General features: G+C 52.2%; 2 protein-coding genes across 2 annotated transcripts, besides 11 other annotated features; both read left to right on the forward strand.

Moving 5' to 3' along the window:
• On the forward strand, positions 1 to 1,505 carry Tc00.1047053509843.10 (retrotransposon hot spot (RHS) protein, putative; the record flags this gene model as incomplete). The annotated part of the gene is made up of 1 exon (XM_802185.1): positions 1 to 1,505. A coding segment is annotated over one exon (1,505 nt), but the record flags the coding sequence as incomplete, so codon positions are not given.
• Positions 1 to 2,380: a sequence feature (areas not merged during assembly with more than two copies in the genome that could not be assigned to a particular haplotype).
• Positions 2,381 to 3,534: a sequence feature (haploid, Esmeraldo-like haplotype).
• Tc00.1047053509843.20 (trans-sialidase, putative) lies at positions 2,829 to 5,447 on the forward strand (the record flags this gene model as incomplete). Its single annotated transcript, XM_802186.1, has 1 exon — positions 2,829 to 5,447. One exon carries the CDS (start codon positions 2,829 to 2,831, stop codon positions 5,445 to 5,447), a length of 2,619 nt encoding a protein of 872 aa, XP_807279.1.
• Positions 3,535 to 5,677: a sequence feature (areas not merged during assembly with more than two copies in the genome that could not be assigned to a particular haplotype).
• Positions 5,678 to 6,297: a sequence feature (heterozygous, non-Esmeraldo-like haplotype).
• Positions 6,199 to 6,290: a sequence feature (T-rich).
• Positions 6,298 to 12,677: a sequence feature (areas not merged during assembly with more than two copies in the genome that could not be assigned to a particular haplotype).
• Positions 7,074 to 7,094: a microsatellite.
• Positions 7,399 to 7,633: a mobile genetic element.
• Positions 7,630 to 11,850: a mobile genetic element.
• Positions 7,631 to 7,806: a mobile genetic element.
• Positions 11,774 to 11,846: a mobile genetic element.

The following is a 12,677-nucleotide window of genomic DNA, read 5'->3' on the forward strand; positions in this document are numbered from 1 at the left end:
TTCGGGAGCATTTTGGCTCCAGGGCAGCCGTTGAAGAAGAACAGAATGTGGAGATGTGGAAATTTTTGTGGAGTCCCGATGCCTACATAAAAGACGAGCAGCTGCTTGAAGAAATTTCTAATTTAAAGGATTATCAGCTTTTAACAGATAGGCGCAAGCTTACGGACGGGAATGTGATGTTTCTCGAAAACTGGAGGGAATTTAAAGATAAGGCTACTGTCACTCCCCTTGCAAGGAAAAAATTTGACGATGCCCTCACTCAGATACGGAAAGAAGTAGCAAGGTGGGAGGCAGAAGAAAGGGCGAAGCAGAGGGCAGAAGAAGATGCGAGGCAGGATACTGAAGAAAAGACAACCAAACTGGAGGGATTCTACGAGTCTGTGTACGGTGCGAAGTGGGGCCATGTCTTGGGGTTTTATGACAATAAGATTTTTGAGGACCGAATGGAGATACATGAGGGAAAACCACCGCAGTCATGGACTTACAAGACGGAAGGTCTAACTTTCGAAAAGGATGACGGTGTGGAGCAGTTCAGACCGCCACGTCCCAGGCTGATGGTGCTCACCTCGGACAAGGGATGGCCGTACTCGTGGAGGGAGAATAAACCCATTGTTGACTGTTATGTGAACTGTGAGGTGGAGCGAGCGTGGCGGATCGTCAAGGACGATCTAAAAGGCTTGTCTGGCACTTACGGTGGGTACGGCCCCACGCTTAGGCAGCGTATCTTGATTGGAACGCCCGGGATCGGGAATTCGATGAATGCCGGTTCGTACCTTCTCTACCAGCTGCTGCACTCCAATGCCGAGAAAATCCAAGTGGTTGTCCACTGTTTTGGAGAGGATGAGGCCTACGTCTTTGACAAAACCACCAAGACGGTGACAAAATACGTGGGTAGTGAAGCATCCGAGAGTGTTGTGTCGAGTTTGTCGCAGCGTGGGATGAAAGGGTATATAATCTACGACGTGCCAACGAATGGGTCACAGCTGCCGATAAGTTTTTCGCCCTCCACCGGATGGGGCACGATTGTGCTGGCATCCCCAAAGGTAAGGGACATTCGTGAGTTCGTGCGTCAACGAATTTCCCGCCAAATCACCATGAATTGCCCCGAAGAGATGGATGTGAAGGCGATGTGTGCATGGATGAAGCGCGATTGGACTCCACAGGGGCAAGAGAAATACTGGAGGATGGTCTCCCATCAAATGCTTTTTCTGGGGCCGATTCTGCGTTACATCTTTGATGCGAAAGACTTCAGTAAACGATATAATGAACTTGATCGTGTCTTGAGATCGATAAAATCTCGGGATGATGTAGTGTGCGTTACATATGAAGCAGTTACGGCATGGTTTACCGAGAATCCGTTTCACAAACTCATGTATGTTAAACGAGAAAAAGGAAGATTTGGTGCCGAGGATTTTAAGACCGACTTATTATCTCGTCACCTCGCGGATCGAGCAGCTTCCTCTGTGCTAAAGATAATCCCCTTGAAAAAGCTTTTTGGTTTTTAGTAACGAAGAGTATGAATACTCTTTTACGTCTGTATTTGTGGAGAAATATGCTTTGGACGCATCCAGGAATGAGGCCTTTTTCATTAAAATAGCAGAGAAACTCAAGGAGCTGAGGTCGCCAGCACCCCAAAAACCACTGAACACCGTGCTGAGGGTGACCCCGGAGGACATCCCACCGAGCCGTTTGGATTGTTTCCATTGCAACGCGGACCTAAGAAGATTGATGTGAAGGACCGGTGGTTAGAAGAATTTTTGCTGGTTGGGCAGCGGATAACTACGGCGTGTCGACATCACAGGAACGCCAGCACCGTGAGGCGGTTCACTGAGTATCCGGCGGCGTATTTTGATGGGTGGGAGGACTTTGCCCGAGACATGTCGTGGGAGTTTATTTACGTGCAGCACGCAGGCATTGTGCTGACGAGTGGCTGGCAGAGACGTGATGTCGTCAATTCCAATGCAGTGAGCGAGGAGGAGAACCAAGAAAGTCTGAGTTTCTGGAAAAAAAAACGTACACCTGTACCAAGCGTCAATACCATCTGGAGTTTTTAGAAGAGGCGAAGCTTCTCAGAAGTGAGGAAAAAACAAAAAATAGGAAAACGAGACAAATTGGGGAATGAAAGGGATAGTTTGATATCTGGTGAAAAAAAATATTGGGGTATTTTCATATATTTGGATGCTTTTGTTTCCATGCGGTGCAGGTGCACCAGCACCAGGTGGCATTGAGGCACACAGATGCCAAGAATGTCCAACGCTATCGAACATAACAGTGACGGAAGAAATTAGGGAGGGAGTGGGGTTGTTTTTGTTTTTTTGCTGAAGAACATTGGGTGATTTTCATATATTATTTTAATTGTGTGCGCATACGAGGCACAATCGGAGAATTGCTCTCTTGTGGTAGAATCATTGTGGCTAGCGGTGCCACAGTATTGCTGCGTTTTCCATTTTATTTTTACTTTTGTTTTGTTGTAGGGCCCATCACAAACGGAAACATATTTAAGGGATGGACGAAATATAACTTCTTTTGGAGAAATAGCGCACTCCGTGTAACGACAATGAGTGAGGCGGCGCATTCCATTGAAGGCGGGATGGCCGTGCAAATTTTGGCGCCGCGTGACTGGTGGATGGGTGAGGACCCACTTCAACGTGTGGCTGGCGGGGTGGGTGCTCGCTCCGGGTGCGTTATGTGTTGGCTGCGGGGATGTGGCCGCATCCCGTTGGCCGTGAGAATGTTCTGGAGGCGGTGGGTCTCTTCTCCTCGTCCATGGTGGGTGGCTGCTGCCGGTGCGCACTGGTTTCCCTTGCAACTCGCTGTGTTTCTCCTCCATGACTTTTTCCATTTCCTTCACACAAAAAAAAAAGGAAGTAAAACAAGCGCGAATCGCTACTGTGCACTCTGAGGGCTCTCAAAGGAACAACAACAGTACACACACACACCGCCCACACACACGCATTAATATACTCTCAAGCGTTGCTGCTGTGAAGGCACCCCGCACACACAACCGTACTCGCGTGGCCGGATCCAGCGAAAGGAGGAAGGAAGGAAGGAGAGAGAGTGGGCATCAGAGGCCTAACATGTCCCGGCATCTCTTCCATTCTGCGGTGCTGCTTCTCCTCGTCGTGTTATGCGGCACCAGTGGTGCTGCGCACGCTGAGGCGAGTAATGTAAGGGAAGCAGTTGATGCATTGATGGGGATTAAATGGGAAAGGCTTGACAACTGGAAGGATATGGCCAACGCTGGTAGTAAATATGGCTCGCTTCGTTGTCCCAGCCTCGTTGAGGTCCAGGGTCATGTATTTGCTATTGCTGAGGCCCGTTGCAAGGATGAAGACAAGTGCAGCGACTTCAGCTTTACTGGGATTGCGTCAAAGCACCTTGTTTTAAACGTTGATGCTGGTCCAACGGAGTTCTCGACGGCGGATGCGAGTATCTTTGGCGCAGGTCTTCTAAAGGAAGGTTCTGAGGGCATCAACACCTCAAACGGCGTAACGCGACCAACGACACTTGTACTTGGGGACAGTGTTTACGTGCTCCTGGGAAACTACAGCCGTACAAAGCAGGAGTTTGAAGGTAAGAATGAGCGGGGCCTTTTACTCGTGAAGGGAACTGTCACTGAAGATGATGGAAAGAAGCAAATCAGATGGAATGAGACCCATGTGGTGAACCCTCAAGGCAAAGGAAAATCTCTTTCCTTGAAGAAGTTGATTGGCGGTGGAGGACCGGGTGTTGTGATGCGTGAAGGCGCGATTGTGTTTCCCATGCAGGCCAAAGGCGACGATGGAGAGGGCGTTTTACTGTCCATGAGTTTTAACCCGTCAAAGAAGATATGGGAGCTTCCATTCGAGACGCCTGGTAACGGCTGCAGGGATCCAACCCTGGTGAAGTGGGAAGAAGGCGAAGACGACGAAAGGCTCTTCATGATGGCTCATTGTGCTGGAGGCTACTATGACGTTTACATGTCCACTGAGAATGGAGGCAATTGGTATGATCACTTAAAACCAATTACCCGCGTGTGGGGCAACTCACATGGTCGAACAGGGTACGGCGTCCAGAGTGGATCCACCACCGCAATCATTGAGGGAAAGAAGGTGATGCTCATCACCGCGCCGGTGTATCAGAAGGACAATAGACAAAAAGGTCGGCTCCACCTTTGGCTGACGGACAAGGCACGCGTGCATGATGTTGGGCCGGTATCCCGTGAAAATGATGACGCCGCCGCCAGCTCGCTGTTGATGAAGAGTGGGAATGAAAAGTTGATCTCAGTGTACGAAAACAAGAATGGCGATGACGGGTCATACAGTCTTGTCGCCGTGAGCCTGAGGGATCAGCTGGAGCGGATCAAATCCGTGGTGAAGACATGGGCGGCTTTGGACACCGCCTTTGAATCATGCCGTTCCGGTTCCAGTGCCACTGTTGACTTGCCAACGAAAGGTATTTGCAATGGTCCCGTTCCCACTGATGGGCTTGTTGGCTTCTTGTCTGGTAACTTCTCTGATAACAAATGGAAGGACGAGTACCTCTGCGTGAATGCCACAGTCCATGGGTCAGCGGAAAAAAGGAGAGAAGTTCCCAATGGACTGACGTTCAAAGGATCATGGGCGGAGTGGCCTGTTGGTGACATGGGGCAGACTGTGCCGTACTACTTTGCAAACAGTGAGTTCACTCTTGTGGCGACGGTGTCCATCCACGAGGTGCCGAAGGAAGGCAGCAGCCCCATTCCTTTGATTGGCGTGAGGATGAATGACACCAAAAGCACGGCCCTCCTTGGTCTGTCGTACACCCATGAAAAGAAGTGGTTGGCCATAGCGGAGGGTGCTGGTGATGCGGAGGATGTTGATGAGTGGGAACCAAACAAGACGTATCTTGTGGGACTGCAAATGACTCTTGATGAATGGACTATCATTGTAGATGGAAAGGAAATCCACAACACGAAATATAATAAGAGTCTGTTTGACTTGCACAGGATCTCACACTTCTACATCGGTGGGGACAGTAAGGACCGAAGTGCAACGGGCGGCCATGTGACAGTTACTAACGTCATGCTATACAATGAGAAACTGTTTGGAAGTGAACTGCATAAACTCAATGCCAGCAAAGTCACTATTCCATCACTGGATGTTGAGGAACAACCCACAGGACAGGTGGCTGGCACAGACGTCTCAGTTGCTTCCGAGTCAAGGAGTGAAGAAAGCACTGCCATCTATGAGGAATTGACTGAGGATTATACTGATGAACTAGAGGAAGAAAGCGTCGATGATCCGGTGCCTGCAGCGCCCCCTTCCACGGTTGCCGCGGGATCATCTGTTCGTGAACCCGCAATGGCAGCGGAGAGTGCAGGGAATTCTCTTCCAGAGAACAATGCCCAGCTTTCCAAGGGCGAAACGTCTCAGCAAGCCACGCTGAATGAAGACAGTGAATCGATGCAGCGGGATTCGAAGGTGTAGACACAAGAACTACAGTCAGAGGAGTCAGCGGAGGTCAGTGATTTTGAAGGATCCGCTGAAAGTTATGATACAGAACAACCAGAGGAGGAGGAAGAAGCGAATGACGGGAGAGGCGGAGCAACGTCTCCAGTAGCTGCGTCGTTGAGTATGGAAACGGTCGCTGCACCAGCTGACGGTGAGCACCAAGTGCAACAAAGCATTGAGGCTTCCGCTGAAAACAACGACGTGCGGTCCACTGGAACCGGAACCACCGGCGCGGAGGAAAGCCTCATCCTCGAGGCGGGGGACGGAAATTCCGAGAGAACAATGAACTCAGACAGCAGCCCCACTCCTTCAAAGAGTGACGTCGAACCGACATCCGCGGAGGACACCGACGACATCTCTCGCATTGAAGGAGCCGAATTTTCTGTTGAGGACGGCAAGGAGGTGCCACAGACGGTCGACACCAAACCGGAGAATACAAAAACAGCGCCTGGGGAAACCAAGATCCCGTCGGAGTCCAACGCAACAACACTCTCGGGCCATGGCATTTTGCTTGAGCACGGGCATTTGGGCGAGTTGGCGGCCATGTATCTAATTGCTGAGAGCACCGTGCATGGGTGTGTGTCTCGGGTGTTGTTGCTGCTGCTTCTGGGGCTGTGGGGCACTGCGGCTCTCTGCTGAGGTCTGAGGGAGGAGTGGAATGGCGGCTTTTCGTGGAACAACAACTGTGCAGCTCCCAGCATCACTCACTCAACTTTGTCAAGCAGACTTTCTTTTTCTTCTTCTTTTATGCCTGTTTTTTTTTTGTTGTTTTTTTGCTTTTTTTCTTTTTTTTCCTGTTCTCCTTTCTCTTTTTTTTTTGCTGGTGTTCTGTTGAAATAATCAGCATTCCTATTTGTGTCTTTTCCCGCAAATGGTCGCTTTCTAAACACCGTCACGAGTGACGTGCTTCCCTCTCTTTTGTTTGTTTGTTTTTTGCCCACACGCGGTGCCGGCCTCGTTGCTGTGCTTCCCACGGACTGCACGAAAGGAGGAGTGGAGGAGCAGGCCGGATGCCGCAATGTAATGTGAGGGATGTTGTGTGGGCTGGTGGGAGAGTACAATTCCTTTTTTATTTGTGTGTGTGCGGGCAGTATGTACAAACTCAAGAACACGGTTGTATTGTGCTGCGTGGCACATGAAATGACATATCTGCCGAATCAATTGTTTTTGTTTTTTGCTTCCTTTTTTGCTTTTTAAACTTCTTTTGTTTTCTTTTGTTTCGGTAAATCACTACAGTCTCTGTTCCGTCTCTGCCGTGCCCACTGTTACTGTGTGTCTCCGTGTCCCTTTTATAGTCCCTCTGCTGGCTGTGCTGCTGACACGCCCCCATTTCTTCTTCTTTTTCTTTTCTGCTAGAGGCACCGATGGTCCGCGACGACGATTGTTTTTGCACCCCCTCTGTGCGATGGCACGAGGGTGACTGGGCGCCGGCCTGCTGAGTGCACTTGGAGGGAGCGGATGGTGTGCGCCGTGCCTCAATTGTGAGTGTGGGACGCCACCCGCCACGACCCGCTGTGAGGCGCAGCGCTATTCCGTCGGGGCGGAGAGAAGTGAAGGACTGCGCCGTGGAATTGGATGCGCCCCGTCCCTCTCGTTGCGGCCGTGTGTGTGTGTGTGTGTGTGCTCTGGATACTCAAACTCACTTGCCCCGCAAATGCGGCAACGGAAGGATATGGTTGCGTGGAGGCGCCAATGCCACTTGAATCAAACCGTGCCTGTGGCACACACGCAAACAGGAGGAAGAAAGGAAGGAATTATTTGTCTGGGCTGCTGGCCGGATCCCCAAATTTCCGAAGGAAATAAAATACGACGGAAAGGGAGAATGAGTAAACGGAGAGGCAGTGGGTTCGCCAAACCTCGTTGCTTGCTCCGCATATATGTGTATATTTATATATTCTGGTGGTCCCTCTCTCGTGACATGTTGAACGTTCTATTCGGATATACCTATTTTTATAGCTTACGAAGTGGCAGACTTTGGGCCTCTCCAGCCACAAGACCCCGCCGCGACGGTGGGAATCAAGAGAGGGGGCGGATGGTACGGCATAAATGAAAATATTCATCCTGACGCTATCGGTTCCTTTGGTTGCTTCCATCGCCGTCTTCTAAAGGAATTCATGCGATAGGAAGGAATAGTACAGAAATATGTCTTTGTTTCATTGGGAGCTTGTGGGGAGGATGCTCATGAGGTAGGCTGGCGTCCCTAATGTATATGTGTCCTGGTAAAACGGAGATATTTCTTCACGATCCTTTTCTATTTTGTGAATGTTTGGTTGACCGCGATTGAGGGAATCAGGGAACTGTTAGCGTCCAGACGATTTGCAATTATTTTAGTTTTCACAGCCACACGGGATCCGTGCAAGCTGATTGAAGGAAATGGCAGTGTTTTCTTTTACACGGCGACGGGGAGGAGCAACATTGTTGCCCGCATGTTGGACTTGGCAAGCCAGCATGGCGATGTACGGGTGCAGCTCGCCTTCGTTGATGAACACGGGCCGTTGGATGCGGTGGTAGCCGCCGCCGCAACAATGACAGGCTTACGCTTGGTTTCAGGAAACATCGCCATGCACTGGGAGGAGTCGACCGTTGCGGGGCACTTTGCGAATCACCGGGCGCCTCAAGTACCTAATCTCGAAGTTTGAGTGCTGCTGCCCATCGTGTGTGTGCTGCCCGGGAGTTGGGGGTCCAGCAGGGGCTGATCATTGCTGGAGGGCAGAGACTGAGCACCGACTACGCCAGCGCCGTCGCGGACGTTGCGGATCGGAGTGCTCAGCTTTACTCTCAGGTGGAAGAGGTGCATAATTACTTGTCGGCACGCGGATCTCACATTGCGGTGGCCGGCGGTTTTCTTGCGGGACGCGGAGACGCCGTGTCAACGCGAGGCGCCCACCTCTCGGAGAGGGCCACCAGATGGCGTAAACACACACCGCACCAACGGCATCGTTTGATGGCTGGGGGCGTGCCAGCATCCACGTTTCCCCAACGCAATCTCACGGGAGAGAGACGGCGGGTCAACACCCATACGTCTCAGGGCAATTTTGGGCGACCACATCTCCCTCACTCGATGTCTTTGCCCTCCCACACCTTCCCCTTGGAAGATGACTCCGGTGCAGAGGATCAGGTACTGCATTTCCTTGCATTGGACGTTGACACTTGGGCCCCGTGTGTATGGAATGACGTCGTCTCCGGAGTCCTCGTCGACCTCCGATGCGCATACGGTTATTGTTTGCGCTAAGTGGACTCTCAGGTTCAAATGGCCATCGACGGTTTGGTGTCGTGCAGACGCGCGCCGGAGATAGATCGGGAGCCCACCGATCAGTTCATGGATTTTGGCAGGGCCCTACCGCAGACCTTCCGGACGCAGATCGCGATAACAACCGACCCCAGCATATCCCGCCCTCCACACTTCGTGCCCGCCTTCACATGGCCGTTCACGAGGCTGACACCTTCGCGAGGGCGACCCAGCCTCTTGTGGAGCGGCGCGTAACCCAACAAAAACAACGATTGTCGCGAAGTCAGTTGTGTCGTATTTATGGACACGATGCATCTACACGCAACGTGCGCAGCGCAGCCAGTAGGGATTACTCGCAGCGCAGTCGGCCATTAAAAAACGGCGAGGGGCTGCCGGCTGCTTACGTGGGCGGACGAAAACAGCCCCATCCATTCCACCACCTCCCGCCAATCCTCACAGGCATCGCACCGTGCCGCAGACACTTCATCCGATATTTTGAATCGCCCGAAACAATTGACGAGAAGGGCAATGGAGCTTATCCGCAAAGAAATTCGACTGTGGTACGACGAACCTCCGACATCCCCGCTTTGGGCCAGCTACATGAGGGGAGCGAACGAGGTGGCTCGAGAGATGTGTGCGCCGTCAACGTGGCAGCAGAGAATGTCCATAGCGGGCAATTTACAGCCTTTTGCTGCACGCACAAACAGCCGATCAACGCGGAGAGCTGCGCGGCCTTTTTGGCGGCAATAGTCTGCGTGGCGCCATCGACCCGACGGCAGCACGCCAGGATGCTGCGGTCCATGTTGCAAATGGATCGAACCCCGCTGGGCATGGCGATTCTGGGGCTACAAAAATTGCGGCGCGATAAGAGGCGAAGCAGGCGCGCCACTTGATAGAGGAAGGGTGGATCAATATATCCGAAGCCGGACCGATTGGAAGCAACGTGTTGTCTTACGACTTGCGTGGATAACGGCGAGCTGTTGGCCCGAGATTGCGGCCTTAACCCCAACAACTCCACACTGGAGCCGGACGGGACCATAATTCTGGATTGGTTCGTATCCTGAAAGACGGCGAAAGCGGATCCCCACCGCGCCTCACGGTCCGTCAGGATACGAGGGCAGGAGGACGTGCTAGACACTATAAAGTTATGCAGGACACTTCGACACAACGAGAAGCTCACGAATTTGACGGCTGCCCACGTGGAGCGAGCTCTGGCTCCTTGGAATGCCACGGCGCATTCCACAAAACGGGGTGCGCTGAGACACGCGACTCAAATTGTGGAGACATACGATTGGGACCCACACGTGATCTCGCAGTTGGCGGTGCACGTCGATTCGTTCGACCTTCCCCAGAATACTGTTCGATATTTGAGGAGGCACACCACAATGCTGACCCAGGTGTCGTCGCTGGTCGCATTGATGTGAAGGGAGACACTGCGGAAGAGCAGGAACCCTGGTTGTGAGCGGAGGAGTGTTTTTCCATGATTTTTGGTATCATGCTGCTACAATAACAAGACGCACGACAAGGACGCGTCCGGCCACTCCACAAGAGGAACGAACCATTCCGCTACAACAACAAGTTAATGTGCCCGTATTGAATCTGGAGTGGATCCAGAGCCGGTTGAACCCGGCCACCTTGGAGAGACTCATGCAATTGTGTGGACACGTTGGGCGGTCCCCTTTACCTTTATCCTCCTCCGGTAACGCGCGCTAAGGCTCACGGAGGATTCCAGTCGCTGACGTGCGATTAATGAAAGAAGCGGGAATAATCGAGGACGCTTCGTTCACAGTAACAAGCGGCGGATGGATGATGCCCTTTTCTGTGGTGGAGGAGAAAACCCACCGGTTCACGACGACGATGGATCGCGTGGCCACGCGACGAGAAGAGAGACGACCCTTACGAGGCTCATGCTCCTCTTTTACACATTTCCCATTATTTGCCACCTGTGATAACTGAGGCCGCTTCCTGCCTGGATTTAAAGGCATCCTTTTTTCTTTGTTGCTGCGGGGACTCGGCATCTCTTTTGATGCCGCGTGGAGGATGGCACGCTGGTGGAGCTGGCACGGCTCCCAATGGGATACAAGGCCAGCCCAGAAATTCTCCAGATCATTATTACTTCGGCAATTGCGGGGGTGACGACGGTGGTTCACTTTCTCCGAGCTGCACCTCCATTGGTGCGTATCGACGTATGGATCGATGATATACGCATTGCAGTGTCGAAAAGCGACGCGACATTGTGGGAAGTCCAAGTACTTCGTAATGCGGATGGCCGTCACGCCACGATGGGGGAGGATCGCGAATTGGGCGCCACGCATTACACCTTCCTGGGGGTGCGGTTTGATCATACTCACCGGGCGGTGTCCCTGAGAGATGAGTTTGTCCGGTCTGTGTGCGCCATGCCGTTGCTGAAGTATTTAACCATCGCAGAAATGGAGGTTATGGCGTCACGCTTTTTGTACGCGGCGGCCATTTTTGTTCAGGCGTTTATGTGCTTACTACTTTTTCATCAAGGCAGTGCGACGACGATTAACGGCACTTAACCGGGGGATTGTGCAGGAGACATCCCCGGCAAACCTTCCGCCGTCAGCGGTTGGTTTGGATGAGAGATTGCGGCACAGCACCGAGAATATAATCGTAGGTGGATCATCAAGCCCACGGAAAAGGCATCGGCCGCCATCATCACTTATGTGTCGCTCCGTGGATGGGGAGCCGTTTTCATTCCAGACACCGGCGACGTTAAAATCGCCGGAAGAGAGTGGAAGAGCCTTTTCCTATCATGCAGGCCGAGGCACGCGCGTTACGCTTAGCCTTATCGGCTTTTTCCGCCTTCTTTTTGCCCACCATGGACGTTTGGGTGGACAACACTTCGCTGCAAGGAGCGGCGAATAAAGGCAGCTCAAAATCAAACGCCATGGCGTGGGAGCTGCGGCGGATATATGAGTTTTTGGACTCTCGCAGATTACAGGCATCCGTTGCCTACGTGCGGTGTGCCGAGAACCCTGCAGACGGCATATCACGCGGTCGTGTTTTTACGCTTCAGGACCTGACGAAGGGGTGGAACTTGCGAAGGGCAGCGGCGGGGTCTTTTGGCTGGAGGACCCCAAATTCTGCCACTTCTCAATTAATATATATATATCCAATCCGAGTAGAGTGAGCGGGCCACAATTGTGGCTAATGGATGATGTATATATACATACATTTACTTGGTGTAAAGTTTGGGGATGTGGTGAACCCGCTCTTATTCCATTTACTTCTCGTTCCCGTCTAGTTTGCTTTCTGTGATTGATAACCTCAGGATGAGGAAAGCGGCCCAGGTGAATATTTATTTTGTGTCACTGAGTGAAGCACTGCCATTCCATTGAAAGCGGGATGGCTGTGTAAATTTTGGCGCCGCGTCGCGGATGGGTGAGGACCCACTTCAACGTGTGGCTGGCGGGGTGGGTGCTCGCTCCGGGTGCGTTGTGTGTTGGCTGCGGGGATGTGGCCGCATCCCGTTGGCTGTGGGATTGAACTGGGGGCGGTGGCGGTGTGTGCGTTTGTTGTGTGGAGGGCCGAATCCTCTCACCCGCGGACTGACAGCACTGCGGTGTTTGTGTGTTTCAGCGGCGTTGTGCGAGCATGTCCTCTTTTGGAGTGTGTGCGGTGACGGAGGTGCCACACGGGTGTGCGACCGTAGCGAGCGGAATGCGTGGGCGAACCCTCCGCGCCCACCACGTTGTTGTTGTAGACCCTCTCCAACACTGTGCTGGGTGGATGGTGCCCGCTTTTCGTCGTTGCGGTGGTCTCCGTGCATGTGGTGTGCGTCACGCTGTGTGGATGACTCTATTTTTGTGGCTGCTAGTCATATCCGTGCGTATCTCATTTCTTTCTCATTCCCCTTTTGATTATTTGTTTGTTAGTGTTCAGCTTTAACTCGATCCAACTAAGAAAACAAGGAGAAACAATGTCTGGAAGACCAGAGAAAAGGACTTTACGGT

Source organism: Trypanosoma cruzi, genomic scaffold (assembly GCF_000209065.1).
Source record: "Trypanosoma cruzi strain CL Brener 1047053516481 genomic scaffold, whole genome shotgun sequence".
NCBI lineage: Eukaryota > Euglenozoa > Kinetoplastea > Trypanosomatida > Trypanosomatidae > Trypanosoma > Trypanosoma cruzi.